Source organism: Leptinotarsa decemlineata, unplaced genomic scaffold, assembly GCF_025532065.1.
Source record: "Leptinotarsa decemlineata unplaced genomic scaffold, Ldec_3_MD MMD2_P_RNA_scaffold_2, whole genome shotgun sequence".
Classification (NCBI taxonomy): domain Eukaryota; kingdom Metazoa; phylum Arthropoda; class Insecta; order Coleoptera; family Chrysomelidae; genus Leptinotarsa; species Leptinotarsa decemlineata.
The window spans coordinates 5,681,743-5,703,036 of NW_027412529.1; the positions used below are offsets into that span (position 1 = coordinate 5,681,743).

The following is a 21,294-nucleotide window of genomic DNA, read 5'->3' on the forward strand; positions in this document are numbered from 1 at the left end:
CTTTTAATTTTTTGCATTTTGTTTGATAGTTTTTGATTATCAAAAATTTTAAAGTTATTAACTGATCAGACATATAACTAGAAAATATTTTGTTTGTTTGTGCACTTGACTTTTAGATGGAGTTCTTAGTTTTCTCTCAGGCATATTACCATTGATCTTGGCACTTTTCCAGAAGTTTCGGAAAGGTGAAAAAAATCTTATTCAGAATTTAAAATGTTGAAAAATCTTCCGAAATCCGTTTTTTCGTTAACCAGCTGGTTGCTTTTGAAATGTTGTAGGCTGCTTTTGAAATTTTCCTGCATTCTTAACAACAAATTGAAAAACAGATGGTCAAATTGTTACTATCGAAGTAGAGTTGAGAGTTTTCAATGATTCCATTTCAGGACCACACAATTTGTGATTCATTTTTATTTTGTTAAAATTTCAACATTGAAGTATAAACATGATTTTTCTGATCGATTATTTCATCTCAACATCCAATGAACTGCAACAAACCCTCAGAAGTTTTCGCGAGATTTCTAAATAGTACTGTTCAAAATTAAAGAAATCCTTTTGGCAACTGCTGCCCGCAAACATAATTTTTTTCATAATTTCTTATTCTTCTTCGGGCCTCCTCCTACAGCCAAGAGAAATAATCCAAGCCGGGGTAAATGCACCGATGCGAATTTTCTCACTTTCGTTACACCACCATGCTGTACGTATTTTTCCTTTCATTCTATATTAAAGTTCACTAGCGTATAAATAGCGAGTACCGAATTCGAGAAAGCATCATAACATTATTGGATCTAGTGCAGTGCAAAACTAATTACTAGCTTGACCGTAGCTACCCAAGAAAATGGCTTCACATCTTCTGGTAAGCCAAATTGTATATTCTGGGTTGAAGGCATCAGGGTTTGAGAGTATTTGCTGTTTTGTGAAGTGTTATTCGTGGAAAAAAGTGACTTCAGTTGTTCGTTTTCTACATGAGGGAACGTTTCGAAACGTCGCTTCCATCTTCAATACTAATAGGGGAATGTTCATTGCGAATATGGGAAAATAATCTCTAAAGTTCGTGTGGTGATTTTTTTCTGAATTGAAATTCAGATACTATTCTGATGTCTCTACTTTGCATATATTTTCTGGGAGAAACGAGAAGTGCAAAGTTGATAGGTATATTTCTGGTAACTATTTGGGTTTATTTTTTCAAGGAATCTTTCATTCAATTCAAAATATTCATTCATTCACTTTTGAAAATGAGTACAAGAGAACACTATAGTTGTCTTAGTAGAGAACCTATTTTTTTTTCACTTGACTGAAATGGAGAGACCATTAAATTATATGATATAACGTTGAAAGCGTTTGTGAAATTATTATTACAAAACAAAATAATGCTGGATTTTTTTGATAGATTTTTACATTTGCTTTTGTTTCAAGATCAGCAGGTAGAAGAGTGTAGAACTCAAAAAGATATACATTGTAGTGACTTTAATTTATTAGATCTGGTTACATGAGGTTTCTGAATTGAAATTAAAAAGAGATTATCTGAAAAATAACAGTTATATTAAGCAAAAAAACTGAAATTACAATGAAATGAAATACAAACAACAACCAAGAATTCATTTTGGTTGTTGTTTTTGGTTGGTTTTGGTTGGTTTGGTTGGTTGATTTTTTGGTTGTTGTTTTGCTTAATATGATTGTTATTATTCAGCTAATCTCTTTTTTGAATTTTTACAGATTCTTTTCGGTATTTCGAATCAATTTATATCATATTAGACAATGGAAGTTCGAACTAATGAAATGGAAAAAATCTTATGGCAACTGCTGCCCATAAATATAATTTTTTCATGATTTCTTATTCTTTTTCGGACCTCCTTCTACAGCCAAGAGAAATCATCCAAGCCGGGTTAAATGCACCCATTTTTTTTGACTTTCGTTACAATTTTACAATATTTTAAGTCTTCAAATATTGATCATTGAACATAATTATTCGCCCTAAAGCGTTTATGTCTTTCGGACATTTGGAAAATTACTGTTTCGAAATCAACTATCAAATATCGATAAAAAGTTTCTGGATTGAGAGCAAAATAAAGAATATCATACTCTATATCTAAAGCTCCCACCGAACCAAAATTCCTAAAACTCTTGAATACATTTTGTTGAAAAATTCGTAAATGTCCTGAACATGTTATATTTTGCAATTGCATGAACCCTATCCTCATATCTTGGTAGGTTAAGAAATGCAATATATAGTTTCCACAATAATCCAATTTCAACATTACACTTTATAGATGATATCAAATGCATCTATTGATCATCTGGTAAAATTGTGATAAATTGTAACATCAAAATTCGAGAATTCATGGTTGGTAATGAATAAAAAACTAATTGAGCTAAATCGAAAGTTACTATAAATATGTTTTATTATTTATGACAAAATCAACCAAACTTTTTTCTCGACTCTTCAATAAAACTGGATTCCAAGTCGACCACCTAGTATTAACAAACACAAACAATTTTAAATACCATTCAAATTGATTCTTCAGCAATGTTAGGCATATAGGTACAGCATCGTTTTTATTTCATTTTAAAATTCTTTTGATGGCATCAAGACTTGACATAACGTACACTTTTCATCACAATTCTCTTATCAGCTTTAAGAAATTTCTTATTCGTTTTTGGAAACGCAATCAAGATTATTATATTCATTTTTTAACCATCAGAATGAACGAATCTTTATCAATAATAAATTGTGCATATAAAATGATGAGCAATCTGAATAGCTGGTGGTTATTACAGGGGTGCCACAAAGTTCAAACTTGACTCAGTATTACAAACTCCCCTCACTATCTGAGAAGTTGATCTATTGAGACTTCAGTGTGGCCACATCTTCCAGTTTTCAAAAATGGTTTCAAAACCGAAGCCAAATAGTCGAACAACTAAAAACTTCAAAAGTGGTTCAACTCGGACTTAACAGCATTTCAAACTGCTGACCGTGAAAAGTTATTCGAATATATAATATACTAATAACTCGGACTTAACAGAATTTAAGATTGCTGACAGCGGAAAGTTATTCGAATATATAATGTACTAATAACACATTTCTTTGTCAAATAGTCAGTTCAATAATTATTTCTGTATTCATTGCAATACAAAATTATAAACCCATTCCTTTTTCAGGTTGCTTCAATTGTTGTCCTAGCTCTTCTCGAAGTTTGTCATGCTGGAGGCTATGGAGGAGGAGGGTGAGTTTTTCTGATTGACTATAAAGTTTTTGAAAGTGTTAAGCCCTTGTCGGTGTGTAACTTAGCAGACATCTCCCCCTTCAAATACGCCATCTATGTTATTGACAGAAAACTGAAACCACGAATGTCACTAATGAACGAGGTTTCCAAAGGCAGTTTGTTACAAAGTAAGGCTTCGACATCGATCGCCGAAGGAAATTCGCCTTATATCTGTCTTTGCAGCTTCAACTGCAAGGCAACTAGTTGACAATAAGAGCATGAAACAATATGAGCCAACACCGGACAGACGTAGGTCTCATCATGACTGAACTTGTTTTTTTCGAATATTACTGGAATTTTTCCCAACACCAAACCGTTTCTTCAAAACCTCGACACATGTTTCGATCACCAAGTAATCGTCTTCAAGTTTAATCTTCCTTTTGAAGATGATCACTTGGTGATCGAAACGGGTGTCAAGGTGTTGAAATAACGGTTTGGTTTGGTCGAAACAGCTCTGTGTGCGGTTGGATCACAAATGCTTTGTTTTTGGGCTTTGGTTTCGATTAGTTCCCTTGCAGTGAGAGCTACAGAGAAAGACAGAACACGGCGGTCGATGCCAAAGCTTGACTCTGCAAAAATCCAATTTTGGAAGCCATAGCTATCGTTTTTCCTGATTTGAGTTGCCTGTTCGACATCCAAGTATCGCAATGAGGAAGGAATCATGAGCTGCGTTTGTTGCTTAGATTCCTCTTCTAGTTGGAACTTTTTATTTCTGCTATGAAGACTGAAACTTTGGACTGGAGTATTGGAATGAGTAATTCCAGTTAATAAGATAAAATGCTGAGTTTTTGAATTTTGAAATTCAATTAGTTTCGTGAATACCAATTATGAACCAACTCGATAGTAGATTGCAAATGTTTTAACAGTCTGATATGGATTCAATTTTTACGTCAAGTTTCATATCGTCAGTAAAAAATCAATTCGAAATATGATAGGACTGATATAGATCGTTATAAGAATTATTAATGGCAAGGCCCCTAAGTTAGATCGCTGTTTTATACGCTATTGAATTGTGTGCGGAGAGATTAGAAGAATCCAACCTAATACACAAGTCAATAAAAAATTTCTCGGACATTCAAGCGGCGTTGGAAGCTCTTGGCTCCTACCGAGCAACGTCTAAATTGGTAGCAAATTGTCAAAAACGAATCTCCTCAATAGAAAGACATAACAGATTGTCTCTGGTCTGGATTCCTGGCCATACTGGCATGGAAGGTAATGAGGCTGCTGACTCCCTTGCAAAGGAGGGTGCTGCAAGCAGCTTCATCAGACCAGAACTTGTGATTGGTATCGCTTGAGGTTTTGCCAAACAAAGACTGAACACCTGGATGGCAAGAATATTTCTGGCAGAATCTTCCAGGATTGGCTCACTCCAAGGCGTTCATTTGCCTTCGAAGCTTGATACCAAACACTCGTTGGACTACAATTGGGATGATCTACGATGTCTAACAGGCCTTCTTACAGGTCACTGTCATTTGAATCGTCATATGCAGAGACTCAGACTGTCGAAAGACAGTGTGTGTGTGTGTCACCTCTGTTTGGAAATGATGAAACAGCAGAGCACATACTTTTTGCCTGTCCCGCTGGAGACCGAATCAGGTTTTTAGAGTTCGGCCGAACGCCACAATAAACCCCTGCGGGTTGCGGTGGAGGGTCGAATAGACCTACTTACATTGGACCTAACCTACACCTGCACTAACTGAATAACTAGAAGATTTGAATGACTCGTATTCTACTACCTGCTTTCCGTGAAATCCATGTTTTTTGGTTTAGCCAGAAGAATGTAACGATCTCATTTATCAAAACGTTTCTGGAAATCTTTATTAAATACCGACTTGACCTTGGAAATGGAGCAATGAGCACACACATTATTTGAACATGCTAGGTTGGTAATGCAAGAATTATGTCGCATGAAACCATGCTGATGTGCCGATATGGTATATTCACCTGTCAAAAAAAGTTTTTGAACGCAAATTTCAAACATCTTGTACACTGTTGAAATTGCTCGGTAACTTTGAAAAAACTAGGATCTCCTTTTTCAGAATGGGGCGCACATGAGCAGTTTTTTATTGTGAGTGAAACCTGGAAGAAGTTATAATAATATGACAAATAATCATAGAGGTTCACATATTGCACTAATGCAATCCTTAACGATGAACATGTTGGGATCCTATCATTACTGGTAGTTTAATTGTTCTTGAATTTTTTAGACCCTTTAATACATTTTCAGTACTGTTATTATTAACGGTATCCATAGCAAGTGAAGAACTTGCTGTTAAAAATATCAATTTCAGTAATTTCTATGACGAGTAATTTCTATCACGAGATTTTGTGTGACCACTTTGGCTTTTCTCGGAAAGCAATGCCACTCTCAAGAAGCTATCTGGGAAAATCGTACTCAAAAAATTATCAAAGGGAGTGTCACAAGGATATATCCTTGGGCCCTTGCCTTTCAGCTTGTACATCTGAGATTTTCATCAGTTTGTGAAAAAATGCAATATACATCACTAACCCGACGACACGCAGTTATATTTATCTTCTCCGCTTCGAGATTCTACCTCTGCTCAGTCATATATTGATAAGGATCTTCAAGCCATCTTTGATATTTCTACAGCCCATAAGCTCAAACTCAATCCTAATAAATCTGCAATAATGGTGTTTGGGCCCAAGACGAACAGAGAGCTCACAACTCAACTTTTCAAGTCAGCATCGGAAATGAAAAACTTCCTTCCGTGACCAAGATGAAAAACTAAGGACTGTGGTTGGATCCAGAACTTCGCTTCACTGAACAAGTCAGCTAACTGAACCGAACTGAACACATCTGAACGGAACCGTTTCGTCAAATATTTCATAAAGTTCAGAATGGAGTCTCCTACATTCTATCTCTACATCTACATATCTCTAAAAATCAGACCACACTGCTTCCAAGATCAAGTTGAAGTTTGATAAATAATGCGTTTCAAACTCATTATTGAACTCATGTTTCTCTGTAAGGAAGCGACTAGCATGATGAAAAAAAAAAACAGTTTTTTGTCTTCTTTAATACGTGCTTTGAATATGATTCCAGTTTGACGTATGTTGAACATCATATATAGGGATTTACTTGCGCAGGTGCCTGATGGTTTTACTTCAGCTTTCTGCGCGGTATCAGCTGAGTTAGTTTTGTTGTTTTTCCGTTGACAATCTATAGCTAAGAAAGCTGTAGATTCAATAGGGATCAATTGCAATGTATAGTACGTTTGGTACACGAAAATTGGGCTCTGCGACGAATCCTAAAGTACCGGGCGAATGTAAATGTACGAGTTTTATTTGTAATTTAGCGAAATAACGAATTTACGAGTGAAAAAAGGTAATGGACTAATTCCAAACCCAGTAGCTACAGTTTCAACTACGCCAAAATGATGACGACATTTTCTTAGCTTCAGAAAATGATCATTCTAATTCAAATTTTTAGGAATTCACATGGACCGGAAGCTGGAATAGTCCAGCTTCCGGTCCATGTGACCGTTATTTATTCTGTACGTATAATGGAAAAAAATATTGATACAGCTATATCAATAACGGCAAGAGCCATTAATTTTGCTCATTTCAATAGTTTGCTTCAATATGGAATGGAATTCTGGAGTAGGTACATCAACTAAACATCAATCCATATTCATAACAGAAAAAAGCAATAAGCATCTCATTTGATTTGAAACTAAGAGAATTTGGCCGGTCTAAGATAAAAGAACAAAAAATGCTTACTTTAACAAGTTTATAAAATATATATTCAAAATAGGTCCCTAATACACAAAAAAGAGAGATTTTGACACATTATTCTGACGTACATGCGCATATGACAAGGAATAAAGTACCTATTTAGGTTACCGAATTGTAGTTATGACCCGAAAGGGACCACTATATAACAGTATAAAAATATATAATCATGTATTACCTAATCTCAAAGAGCTGTCTAATCGAAAATTTTTAAGTTTTTCTCAAGAATTTGCTACACAGTCATGTCTTTTATGATATCAAAGAATACTTGGGAGTATCATTCGAAAAATTTAATGAAGCACGTTCTACGATTTTTTATATGTGCCATTTGGCACAACTTACCCGTAAAATCCCAGTATATAATGTAAAGTTACTACTGTTTTGATGTGTCTGTTAACTGGAAATGCACCGCTCAGTCACCTGACTTGAGTCGTGTAGATTTATTCTAACACATAAGAAACGAAGGTTATCGTTTTTCACTGAAAGACGAATATTTAATATATGTTTCGAAATAGCATAGAAAGTTCCAGAAAATGCATGACAACGGTTTCGAGATAACCTCTATGAAGTCTGGCGTGAAATGCGAAATGCATCTTAAACATTCTTGAACTAGAAGGGAATGACCGTGACAGTAAAATTCATAAATGTGTTCGATGTAACACGAGCAGAACAATCCTCTAATGATTAAAAGATATATATCCAGTTAGAAAGTTGATTGCACCTTTTTATCTCATTATGTGGATCACTTTCGCTCATATCACCGTTGAAGTAATGGCATCTAATGATTCCTTTTTCTTCAGAAGCGATTCAAAATATATCCATTTCGATAAAAAACAACTTTCATTCAAAAGAAATTCAAGGCGGATTAATCTCGTGACAAGCTGCTGTTACACTTGAGTTGAATCGGAGAGAGTTAATTATGATCAATTGCTTGCAAGACGATCAGCTCCATTTCTCCTGGTTATCTTGTTTTACTTGCATTTCTGTTGATTATTTCAATAATGACGGAGAGATATCGAGGCCGTTTCGGTGATAGAAAAAGCGCCCCTGACAAAAAAATTAACGTTAAGATGGTTCCAGCATCCCAGAATATGATTTTTGACAGTCAAGTATGGAAGAAAATCAATTGAATTTTTTCTCATAACTTCTACTCAGTAAATACAGCGTGACTCACGGTCGATGGTAGGTTAGACGTTTCTGGAAAACGCAAAGCATGATTTTTTTGAAAATTTCAACTCTCACATTTCCTTACCTGTTCTATCGATCTAGAATATTTTCAGCATCAAAAAGTCCTAGCAACTTAATTTTTTAAAATGGAATACCCCGTATATTAATACATTTTTGGAATCGCTCTGGTATTTTAATACTTTTTTGTTAATAATGTCCTATACCTATTTCTATCTGTTTTCGAGATAAAAAATAAATTGTGCTAAATATGGTCCAAAACATAGCCTTAATTGAAATTAAGTACATCAGTACTCTCAATTCATGAAAAGTTGATATTTCGAAGATAGTTTGGACAAACTCGAAATATTCAAATAACACCAAGAAATCGACTCCATATCATACAGGGCGTGCTAAAATTACTATTATTTCCATTGTGCATAAAATTAGTCAAAAGTTAATTTTTTCGAATGAAACCCCCTGTATATTACTCGATAAATTGAAAGATGGTGAAAAATGCTTCAAGATGGTTTATCATGTCCCTATACCTAAATCGTCAAGTTTTCTCAATAAAGTCGCTTCTTCTAGAAACATTATTTTTTTTAGAATTTGAATTTAGGTAGCAGTGGAATTATCAAGCTTATAGCAGTTCGGTTACTTTTATAAGTAATTAACGAAGAGTTATCGACGGTGTTTCGAATCATCTTCCAAAATGAATGCAAATATCGATTATTCAAACGAAGTTCTTATGAAATTATTTATTATACACATGAACAAAGTGTTCAAATCATTACCAGAACTTGTAGAAAATTCAACCAAATGTATCCTGAATTAACACCAATGAACGAGAGGAATTTTGTAAGATTACAAAATAATTTCCTTAACTATGGCTACACTGTCCGTGTATAATAAATAATTTCATAAGAACTTCGTTTGAATAATCAATATTTGCATTCATTTTTCGCGATTTTTTGAAACTCCGTCAATAACCATTTATCAATTACTTATAAAAGTCATCAAACTGTCATAAGCTTGATATTTCCACGGCTACCTAGAAATCAAATTATTTAAAAATTATTTTTTGTACAACTGTTTGAAAGAAACACTTCAATCAGAACACCTACCAAAAAATCATTTAGAAGAGTTCACACATGCAGTTCGTGCTATTGGTAATATTAAATCCCTGTGAAGTTACTGACGATGACGAAGTAGTATTCAGTCCAACTATAGAAAGTCCTTCATGACCAACCAATAATCCTCCTTAAAATAACGTGAGTTGGCGTACGTATGTAGTTGTAACATATGCCTTGTAATCCAAAGATCGTGTGTTCAAATCCCATGGACCCTATAATTTTTTTTATTATCAGCAGTAACGCTATACAGAAAAATTTGTATGATACATTTGTTAAAAGTTATTTTATTTTGCTCGTGAGTTTGCTTGCTGACGCTCGTTTTGCAATAATCCCCACTCACAAAATAAAATGTCACTTTCAACACTTGTAGGTAAAACGTGAATAACTATTTTTCCACAAAAACGGCTGCATTAAGAAAACTTGACAATTTAGGTATAGGGACATGTATATCATCTTGAAGCATTTTTCACCATCTTTCAATTTATCGAGTAATATACAGGGGTTTTCATTTGAAAAAATGAACTTTCGACTACTTTTATGCACACTGGAAATAATAGTAATTTTAGTACGCCCTGTATGATATGAAGTCGATTTCTTGGTGTTATTTGAATATTTCGAGTTTGTCCAAACTATCATCAAAATATCAACTTTTCATGAATTGAGAGTACTGATGTACTTAATTTCAATCAAGACTATGTTTTGGACCATATTTAGCACAATTTATTTTTTATCTCGAAAACAGATAGAGATAGGTATAGGACATTATCAACAAAAAAGTATTAAAATACTAGAGCGATTCCAAAAATGTATTAATATACGGGGTGTTCCATTCAAAAAAATATAATTGCTAGGACTTTTTGATAGAAGTGGCAACGCCACAATGCTGACAATATTTTAGATCTATAGAACAGGTAAGGAAATGTGAGGTGAAATTTTCAGAAAAATCATGCTTTGCGTTTTCCAGAAACGTCTAACCTACCATCGACCGTGAGTCACACTTCGTCTGAATCTACAATGTTTCACACGTTCTGTGCTACTTCTAAACTTGTATCTCGTACTAGACGATGATAGTAACGGGTCTTCCACCAGGAACTTCCGAACTTTGACAATTTATAACGGCCATCTTGTGGAAGCTACATCTGTCAAATTAGTTGTCATTTATTCTGTCCGTATTGCCAAATCACCATGGACGATTATAGCTTTTAAAAACACGGGCAACGTATCGCGCGCTTCGCCTATTTTACGGTCGCCATAATAGTCCTACCGAGAGGACATTCTCAATGTGGTGGATGAATTTGAGTCCACTGGTTTAGTAAACGATCGACCAACACCCGTACGTCGACAAAACGCAAGATCTGCCGAAAACATCGCCGCTGTCTGTGAGAGTGTGCAGGGGAATCCGCGTCGATTTCGCGTCCCTCACAAGAACTCAACTTGGTGAGTTTTGTGCCGTGAGTTGGGCCTTTCCCCGTACAAAATTCTACTGACCTAGTAACTGAAGGTAAGCGACCATAGACAATGACTTGTGTTTGCTGAATGGTCTAGAGCAGTTGGCAACTGAACCTAATTTTCATCGAAAAATCATCTTCAGCGATGTTGCCCATTTCGGGTTCAATGGGTTCGTCTACAAACAAAATTGTCGAATTTGGGACGACACCAATCCACATGAGATCCAAAAGCATTCAATGCATCCCAAAAAAGTATCTGTTTGATGTGGGTTTTGGGCTGGGGGCATTATCGGTCCATATTTCTTTGAGAACGACGTGGGCCAAGTCAACGGTGAGCACTTCGGGTTGATGATTACCAACTTCTATTGGACTGAATTGGATGATCTGGATACCAAGGACATGTGGTTTCAATAGGACGGCGCTACATGCCATATGTTCATGCCACATTGAATATTCTGCACGAGTGATTTAAGGGCCTGATTATTTCACGATAACAACGAATAATAACGATAAATGAACAACGAATAATAAAAATTAGACTGACCAAGTTTTTGAAGAAATTCAACATATTGTCGGAACTTCAGTATGGTTTAAGAGAAGGCAGATCAACCGAGGATGTCATTTATAAACTTACTACAATTGTTTATAATGCTCTAGAATATTTATAGACCTCCCCAGGGCTTTTGACACTGTATGCCACAAAACCCTTTTACGAAAGCTGAATGGTTATGGCATCCATGGGAATACATACAACCTGTTGTCCAGTTATTTATCAGATCCTGAACAGAGTGTTGAAATTGATGGTGTCCTAAGTGTTCTGAGAACTGTGACCGTTATGGTGTTCCTCAAGGCACTGTGCTGAGGCCACTCCTTTTCACTATCTACATGAATAGTCTGTTTTCTTTAAATACCACTGGTCAAACTATCGGTTTCGCCAATGATACTGCCATTTTGTACACTTCTTTAACTCGGCAAAATATGAAACAAACTGTTGAAGATGATTTTCCTAAAATTTCGGAATGGTTCCAATGTTAATTACCAAAAAACTTGGTACTTACCATTTACATCTTATTTTAGCGGATTACCGAACTTAGGTCCCCTTAAAGTAGGCTTCAACAAACAAATTCCTTCAGCAACATCGGTGAAATACCTTGGTGTCACTATAGACACAGGAGGGTTTCTTCCGAAATTTAGATATCTCAAAGAATTTATGGACATCAAACAATTAAAAATGATTTATTTCTCGCTAGTACAATCACATCTTACATACGGAATTTTAGGATAGGGGGGTTAGTGATTGTTTTACAGAAAACGTAAACGTGGTTCAAAAATGGATTCTAAAACTAATATTTGCCAAGAAACGTAACTATAGTAGTGATCTGTTATATAAAGAAGCTCAAATCATGGACAACAGACAACTTTTCTGCATGAAAATGTTATTACTCATTAAAAATAAAAAAATAATATTACAAGTTTATGAATATACTCATAATACACGGAATAATGATTCTACATTTTTACCCCGATGTGACAAAACAATTGGACAACGAAGTGTCAATTACCTGGCACCAAGAATATATAAGCAAATACATCATGAGATTCAGAATATTGAAAAATTTTCTTTAACTGAGTGGATTCTCAAGACGGCGGCACGTAATATTTTCAGTAATGATAAATTCTAAGTGAGTATTTTATAAAAGAAATGTATCTTCTGATTAAGTCATTTACCTCCTGATTATGTCATTTGCCTCCTGATTATGTTATTTAAAGTGGTGTGAAATTACTACATGTAACTTATCAAAAAATCCAAATATGACTTTACCTGGATGTGTCATTATATCACGTACAAGCAGTTTGAACTGCTTCTGTGATTATTCTGTTCATTTGTTTTTTGCATGTGTTTTGTAAAATTTTATTTTATTATGCAAAGGCATATTATTATTATTATATATACGCCATTGGAATCAGTGCACATGTGCTAACGTAACACGTGTCGAATAATTCCGCCAAATCTCTCGCCAACTGACCACGATCTGGGGAGTATGGTGGAGCCACGAAAACACTTGACATTTAAACGGATAAAACTTTTGAGACAATAGAAAGATGGTCTTCAGTATAACGCAATGGAACCAGAACCATCCTGACCATTACAATCGTCGTATATTTTGCCCCCTATTTAGTATGCGGATGACTAAACTTAAAGTGACTCCAACTGTAAATTACGCAACTACATCACTGGAACCATCAAACAAACGAGATTGCTAGAAATTATACCACCCTCTACACACTAAAGACTCGTTACTTTTACATCTGGTACCGCATCTGCAAGTCGGGTGAACTCTCATATCGAGGAAAAATCATATGCCTCTCTCTCTCTTTCCAACGTGAAACTGAGAGAGATAGACAGACAGTCAATTCTCTTCTCAATGTCAGAGTTCACCTGATTTGAAAATGAGGTCATAGACAACCTGGGTTCTCTAATCCAAAATTTGTCTGTCTGGTTTAATATTTACCAAACCTATAAACTCTATTGCCAGAGAACCTTCAAGGTCACTCTATATGTTTTGTGATGATTACGTCACAGTGAAGATTGATATATGCTAAAACTGAAGCCAATTATTGAAATGGAACAATGTATAATCGTATTTTTTATTCGTTCCTTCATACTTTGGATTTGCAGCTGGAAGTTAATGACATATTTGTCAAATGTCAAATGCTTTCAAATTTGATAATTCAGCAGTGGTTTCACTTATTGATCCATTGATCACTATTGGTTGATCGAAACTGCGCGTTGAACATTGCCGAATGAATTAACCAGAATCATATTCACGTCGTCATTAACTAATACACTAGAAATCAAAAATAATAAAAAACAATTGCCCTTATGTCATCTGTCATTTATATCATAGCATGATACAAGCAGGGGACGAAAGAACAGATAGAATTGTCAGAACACACCTAACACACACACACACACTGACCTTCACCTTTGAATTTGTTCTGTGCAGACTATCTATACGTCAATATATAACAAACGATATTTTACGATTACTTTGCTTCTTTATCAGAGGAATTACACGAAATTGCACGTATATTTCCATTACACGAAATCGCACAAAATACATCAAACGTGTTTGTACCCCTACAAGTACATTGTTGCCAAATTAACTTATTCTTATTTCTTTTCCAGACATAAAAAAGTGATTATCCACGTGCCATTCAAAGTTAAGCACATCCACCACACCCGCACCGTCGTCAAGCACGTCGGCCACGAAGGAGGCGGCGACAAGGAGTACTACAAAGTCATCGGTTACTCCGGAGGAATCGACGACGGAGAGGTAGTTTCCCATGGAGGCGGCGGACACGGAGGTGGATGGGAAGGCGGTTTCGGCGGAGGCATCGGAGGCGGCCATGGAATCGAAATCGGTCACTCAGGTAGATAGGGTCTACTTTTATCTACTTCTTGAATAATCTAATGTCTTCGAACTACTAACGTTTCTCATCATCATGTAGTGGTTTGGTTTCATTGATCATGTATACTTTTATATCAGCCTCATTCATGACAAATCCTTCATCAATATTATTCATGTTCAACGTCTGATATCAACTTTGAATGAAAGAAAACTCATATGGCACTACGAGTCTATAAATATATAATTATGAACATAGTTCTTCGACCGATTACATTGAATTCCGATAACGTCAAGTTCTCAGTACGTCAAGACACATTATTTTCACTGACGTCACCAAAATACAAACGTTGTTGAAACTGAAATCAATTTCACATAGCTAGATTTCGAAGTAACGATAGTGGGAATTCGACGTAAGGGAAATTCGTTGTAACGGAAATTCGACGTGCAGTGATACGCACCCAACTCGACGAATAATTTCTATATCGATTTATTCAGAATCATACTGAGTTCAAAAACTGAACAAGTTGAAATTTTGTTATTTTATGATTATTGACACATACCTTGGACTGTTTTATGCCATTGATGTGGTCTCTAATGTTTTTTGAATAACAGGTGGATGTTTTATGTTATTTTGTAAACGTCCTGTGGATTTTACGAGCACTCGAGTAGAATTAATGTTTTAATCAACTTCAAGGTCACCATTTTTCCTAATAGTACATATTATATAGTATATCAGAAAGTTGAATCATTTCTATCAAAAGTTACAAAATTTTTACAGTATCTTTGGAGCAATATGATTTGAACAATCAAATGTACATAAACAATCGCATATGCTTTTTTGGGCTTATTTGCCAACGTATTATTGAAATGTTATTAACAATAATGCCAATTGGCATTGGATGAAATCGTATGTTAGCAACAGAAAACGAATCGTTTGTATTGAGTATCAAGCAGAAGTTTTTGACTTTGACATAGTTGAAATTCATAAAGGTGTTCCACAAGGAAGTGTACTAGTTCCTTTGTTGTTTATTAATTATATAAAAGATTTTCCTGAACTTTGACGAGCACATTGATCATCTTGCAAAACAAATGCTAGCAAATGTTATGCAATTAGAGTTTTAAGAAGTCACTTGAATATACTGGAATGGAATTATCTATTCTTTTCTCAAACACGGAGTTTTCTGGGGTGGAAGTATTTACTTGGATCGCATTTTCTTTATGCAAACGTTTAATAAAGACTATGCTGAACATGAACTTCACAGACTCTTGTAATATTTCTAAAAGTAATAAATTATTTACTTTATATTGGATTTATATTTATGTTTGTGTTATTTTCGTGTATGACATTAAAGAAAAATTTATCATTCATAAAAATATCCGCGAATACTTCACTGGGAATAACTTGAACTTCATTCTTCCTAAACATAGACTAAGAAATACAGAAAGAGGTCCACGATCTATGACCATCAAATTATACAATCATTTACCACTGACAAGAAGGCAGACGGCATACTTTGAAGAATCTAATTTTCGATTAGTTGTGTAACAAGGAACCAAATTCGATGCAATAATTTTTTATATTGCAATTTTACGACGAATTCAGAAAACAGTAGAAGGATAAGTAGTATTATTTATCAAAATTTTCATAAACTTCACAACTACAGACATGATATATGCGAGTCATATCTCTTAGACAAATGGGTTGTTATCTGTCTCACACGTTCCTTTTTTACATGCTCAGTTATGTACTTCCACGAATTGATAAACCTGTGATGGTCTTTTGTTATATGTGCATTTATATATTTAATTTTACTGAATCAAGTTTTCATATGTTCAATTCGAAAAATTCAATATATCTTTATCTCTATCTATAACAGGAGGGAGAGGGAGGAAGCCTGTTGGTTGGCCTGAATGGCTCATTTTACTCATTCAGTCGACTTGTTTATGAAACGGTGGTTCGAACCCGATGGGCGAACAATAGATTTTCACTGTGTATCGTTCAACACGTGTTAGGTATCGCACGTTAAAAAATTAAACACCGTTAATCTTTAGCTTGCACACTTCTTAGGATTATTGTTTGTAAGTTGGTTAATGGAAAAACAGGTCAGTGATCAAGTTAGAGATTTTTGAAAGTATCATCCCAGTATCGCTAAAAAATACTTTTTCTCACACTCAAAGTTAAATGTACAATATCATATATTAGAATTTGAAAGGCTCTTTATGGAAAAAATCGGAGTAGTCAAACAAAAAAGTAAAAATCACTTTCATGTGAGGTGCTATCTAACTCCTCAGTACAACAACCGAAAAGGATACCCTTGTCAAATGAATAAATTCTGTAGATTTTTTCAGAACGGACAAAATCTGGGCTGCTAGGCTGTGTTCGAGAGGAAACCGTGGTATAAAACGTTTCGTCTGCTACTGCGGCAGATATATTCAGTGCAGTATGCATTGACTGCGAGGTCTCATCACCAATGTCTGCCGCAGTAGAAGACGAAACATTCTGCTCACTCCGTTAGCCCGGATTTGGTTCTCTCTAATCGTGATTTCGGCCGTGAAACCGTGTGTTCTGAATATATTCTGAATATATCAGCAACTGATTTTGAAATTGGTGAACCCTGGTGAAACATATAATTAGCATATTCATTATGTTAATGATTTTCCGATTAGCGATTGGTACGTTACTCAATGAATTTTGATAACCTCGTCCTCCTCCTCTAAGGTGTTCATTCACCCTTCGAAGATTGGAACCAAACAGTTGTTGGACTACAGTAGGGATGAACTACGATGTCCAACATGCTTTCCCACGGGTCACTGTCGTCTGAATCATCATATGCAGAGATTTTGACTGTTGGAAGACAGTGTATGTCGCTAGAGTGTTAATATATGTGAGCCACAATGAACCTTCGCGGGTTGCGGTAGAGGGTCGAATAGACCCACTCACTCTTGATCTAACCTAATGTAACCTACTCTTCCTGAATTTTTGAAAACGAAATATGTACACTGTGTACAGTGATGAGGTAATCAATCTCTATTGTCACGTCGTGCAAAAGTTGCAGAATTACGATTTCTGTAAGGTCATGAAAAAATAATACTGGTTCTTTTGGCAAAATTGCCCAACTTTGATTTATAACAGATGCTTCGGCTGTTGGGCTCTTCTTTGAAGTATTGTTGGGACGATAGCCGGTTGGAGGGATGGTAGCCGGTTGGATTGACGTGGGTGGTTTGCTCCACTCACTCAATCGACCGCTGTGCGATCCGGTGGTTCGAACCGCAAGGCCGGACGATCGATTTTCACTTCCTATCGTTCAACCCGTGTTAGGAATCACACGTTAAACGGTAAGACCTCGTTAGTCCTTAGCTCGCACAAGTTTCGACTTCTGAAAGTTGTCGTTCGTAGGGGTGCGACAGTTGGTTAACGGAAAAACAGATTTTGAACGGTTTTTTTTAGACAGATTTCAATTTTTTTCAAACAAAATTTATTGAAGTATTTGTGGTGATGAATTGACGGATTGGGTTGTAGCAGGAATAAGCCTCAATTGCTACTCTCAACCTCAATAAATAGAAATACCATGGTTCAATCGTTTGGAACTTCCTATGTTAATTATTTTGACGAATTCACTCGATCTACAGCATCTATCATTTTTCATAAAATGAAGAGATTCAACATAGTTCATCATTCCATTCGTAGCACCTATAATTTTTCATAAAATGAAGAGATTCAACATAGTTCGGCATTCAATTCGCAGAGGCGCTAAGCGCACACCATTGTCCACATTTTGAAACAATTCGTCTTCCATCTATCAACATTTTTACAAAGTTTGATCAATCTCATTTCTCGCGTCAAGTTTGTAACAAAACAAAAGCGAATCGGTTTTAACTCCAAGGTTTTTATGCATATTTTTTTTCAACGAATGATTTTTTTCAATATCTGATCCCCGTCTTTTGTTAAGTACCTAATTTTCATAAATATTTTTTGATCAAATATAGTAAAAACTGTCTGTCTGTCATCTTCATTGTTTTCGGTCTAATACAATCTTGAAAAAAAGCTTATGATTTTTCATGATGAAAATCATAATTTCAATACAAGTGACTAAACGAAAGCCATAATGATCAAGTAGGGATGGTAAATTATAAACCATCCTCATCTCCACTTACTAGAAGTAAAAAGTAAAAAAAATTAAAACAATAAAATATTGTGTAATATTGATGAAGAGATTTGGTTATTTTTTGATATGGAACAAAATCGAATACATCATACTATGATCTCTCGAAAAGTGTGGTTATTTGTTATATCCTAATAGTAGTATTGTTTAGATATGTCATATACATATTGTTTGTTATGTTTTTGTTAATAAATTGTAATTCGATATCTGAATTTTTTATTCTACAGAAATATTTGGAGATTCAACAAAAACATTAGTGAAATCAAATGAAAGTTCAACCAAATGCTTGAGAAACCTATTAAAATGAATCCTATTATAACAGCATTACTCCACATTATCAGACGGGTAGGTCTGTATGTCATGATTGTTCATTATATTGTCATTTGCACGTTTATTAGTTTCTTATGCTAGTAGTTATGGTTGATTAACGTCCGTTAAGTTATAGTTTTTTCATCCAATCCGGAATCATGTATAATTTGATTCAAAAGAATGTTATTGCTAACAATAAAGTGAACCCCTAGAGGGTGATTCGATCATGAATACGGAAGCCTTTTCATGAAGTGTATTGTCTCTTTCTGAAACTTTTCTAATGATGTCTATCTATTTTTTCCTGATCATAGTTTTTGCTGTAAGTTGCGAGTGATTCCTCAGCTGAAATTCGTTTTCTTTTCAATCGCCTAAGCAGGCATTCAAATCTTTGTTTCTTCATTTTCTATCGTGGTTTCTTCTCAGTTTCTCCTTTAATTATTTCTTTTTAGTTAATTGGTCCAGATATTTCATCAATCAAATATCCGTGAATATTCTTTTATTTTTTCAGCTATAGATTTTGCTTTCGTTGCATACATTAATTGTCATCCCTCAATATCGTTGGTGAAATGAATTTTAATGTCGTTATTTCTTCTAATTCAAATACTCCTACCTTAAATGGTTTCTTTCTACAACTATAATATCATTTACTTATGTTCCACTGATTTTGAAAGTTGTTATTCACCTTGGTCTGTTGATCTTCATTGCTTATTTGTTTGAATGGTATTTTTGCTGCTGTCAGCACCATAGTGACATCGTCAGATACTATATAGTCTTACTTCTTTTCTAATACAAATATTGGAAAGAAAGTTTGACTATAATGAAACAAATGTATGGCATTTATTTCCACATTATTTCTGCTCTATCTCATAATCATCTGATATCTTATGGTGGTGTTAAATGTTTTTTGTACTATACTTTTCACTAGTATGTATATTATTTTTTGTACCAATTTTTCCTAATCAAATTCATGTGTGTTATTTATCATGTTTTTCATTTATTTTTCATTGATTATTTCCCTTAAATTTTTCTCTATGATAGATTTTGTTTAAGTATTCCTCTTCCTGATAATTCTATATTTTCCTACATTTTCTTCATCATGAATATAAGAAAATCTATTTTGCAAAGAGGCGAACCACTCTGAAAATAAGGATTCATTTCCAAGAATTTTTGTGTCAAAATGTGATGAAAATATCACCAATGATTCACCTCTTTTCCATCTTGCTTTATGAGGCAGACACTCAAAAATGAAAGACGTTGAATTTCCTGCCAAAAACCATTCACGAAAAACAAACCACATATTTCTATGCCTCTACACGAAGCTCTTTTCAGTTTCAGGAGGTGGTGGTGGATATGAAGGGGGCATTGGAGGTGGACACGGAGCATCGCTAGAGAGTCATGGGGGAGATCAAGGGAGCTCAGGTCTGGGTCATTACGAGGAAGGTCACAGCTTTGGCGGTGGTGACGGAGGATACGGAGGAGGTTATGGAGGAGGTTATGGAGGTGGTGATGGTGGCTATGGAGGTCACGGCTTCGAGCAAAACGCGATATCACATGAAGGAGGAGGTCATGATTTTGGCGGTGGTTATGGAGGAAGCTATGAAAGCCATGGAGGAGATGAAGGTCACGGTGGCTACCATTGAGTGCAGCTCTTTCTGAATAAACTTATCGCTACCTGTACATTATTTTCTACAAATGACCAAACTAGTCCTTTTTTGTTGTTAATTTAGTGTGTAAGTTGGAAGTTTCCTTATTGTTGATGTCTTTTTTACTTTTATAATAAAACCACTTTATTTATATTCAACATTTTGTTTCATTTATTCATTATTAGTAGCAATTTTGATGTACAGAACGTATCATGCTTAGCAATACTATCAGGTTTATCAGATCACGAAGCAATTACTTGTTTTGTACGTCTTGACTCATTAATTACACAACGTAAACTTAAGTTTGGGAGACTTTACAGTAGAACAAATTACAATAGATTTCATCAGAATTGTCTAAAGATTAATTGGAAAGGTATGCTGTCCCAAAGTGAACCTTTCCTCGCATTTCACAACGCGCTAGTAAATGTATTTGATGAATCATTCTCCATGCAAAAAAATCAAAGTCAAAAAAAAGAAAACCATGAATTACAACAGGATTGAAAATTTCTTCGAAAAATTCACGTACACTGCATAACATACGAAAATTTACTGACAATCTTTACTACCATGACTTCTTCAATAACTACCGCAGAATATATAGATCCACTATTAAGAGAACGAAGGAAATCCATTATGATAACCAAATCGGTAAGTAAACTAAAGAAGCATGGTCTGCTATCAGTGATATTACGAGAAATAAAAAAAAACATGTGGGAATATCACTTAGTCCTGAAAAAATCAATGATTATTATTGTTCGATTGCAAAAAACCTTAGTGAGAATATAGTGGTATGTTACGATCCCTCAATAAATCTTGAAGATGTCAGAATTGAGGATAACCTAACATTGTACGATACAAGTATTAGTGAATTAGTAGGAATTTTGAGGAATATAAAGAATTAAAATGCAACTGGTTATGATGGAATCTCCATAAAAAGTATTAAAAATCTTCCAATTCAGGCACTGCAAAGATTGGTATTTCTAATCAACATTTCTTTCGACAATGGAT

At 34.9% G+C, this 21,294-nt stretch overlaps 1 protein-coding gene across 1 annotated transcript; it reads left to right on the top strand.

Moving 5' to 3' along the window:
• The first annotated feature begins 726 nt into the window (after positions 1–726).
• LOC111513389 (uncharacterized) lies at positions 727–20,444 on the top strand. Its single transcript, XM_023169590.2, has 4 exons — positions 727–853; positions 3,157–3,221; positions 13,949–14,193; positions 19,973–20,444. Exons 1-4 carry the CDS (start codon positions 836–838, stop codon positions 20,281–20,283), a joined length of 639 nt encoding a protein of 212 aa, XP_023025358.2. The 5' UTR covers positions 727–835; the 3' UTR covers positions 20,284–20,444.
• Positions 20,445–21,294: the final 850 nt, after the last annotated feature.

Bases quoted from the DNA above. Each gene is read 5' to 3' on its own strand.
- LOC111513389 (XM_023169590.2), top strand. The intron at 3,222-13,948 runs GTGAGTTTTTCT...TTTCTTTTCCAG, and splicing joins GGAGGCTATGGAGGAGGAGG to ACATAAAAAAGTGATTATCC. The intron at 14,194-19,972 runs GTAGATAGGGTC...AGCTCTTTTCAG, and splicing joins AATCGAAATCGGTCACTCAG to TTTCAGGAGGTGGTGGTGGA.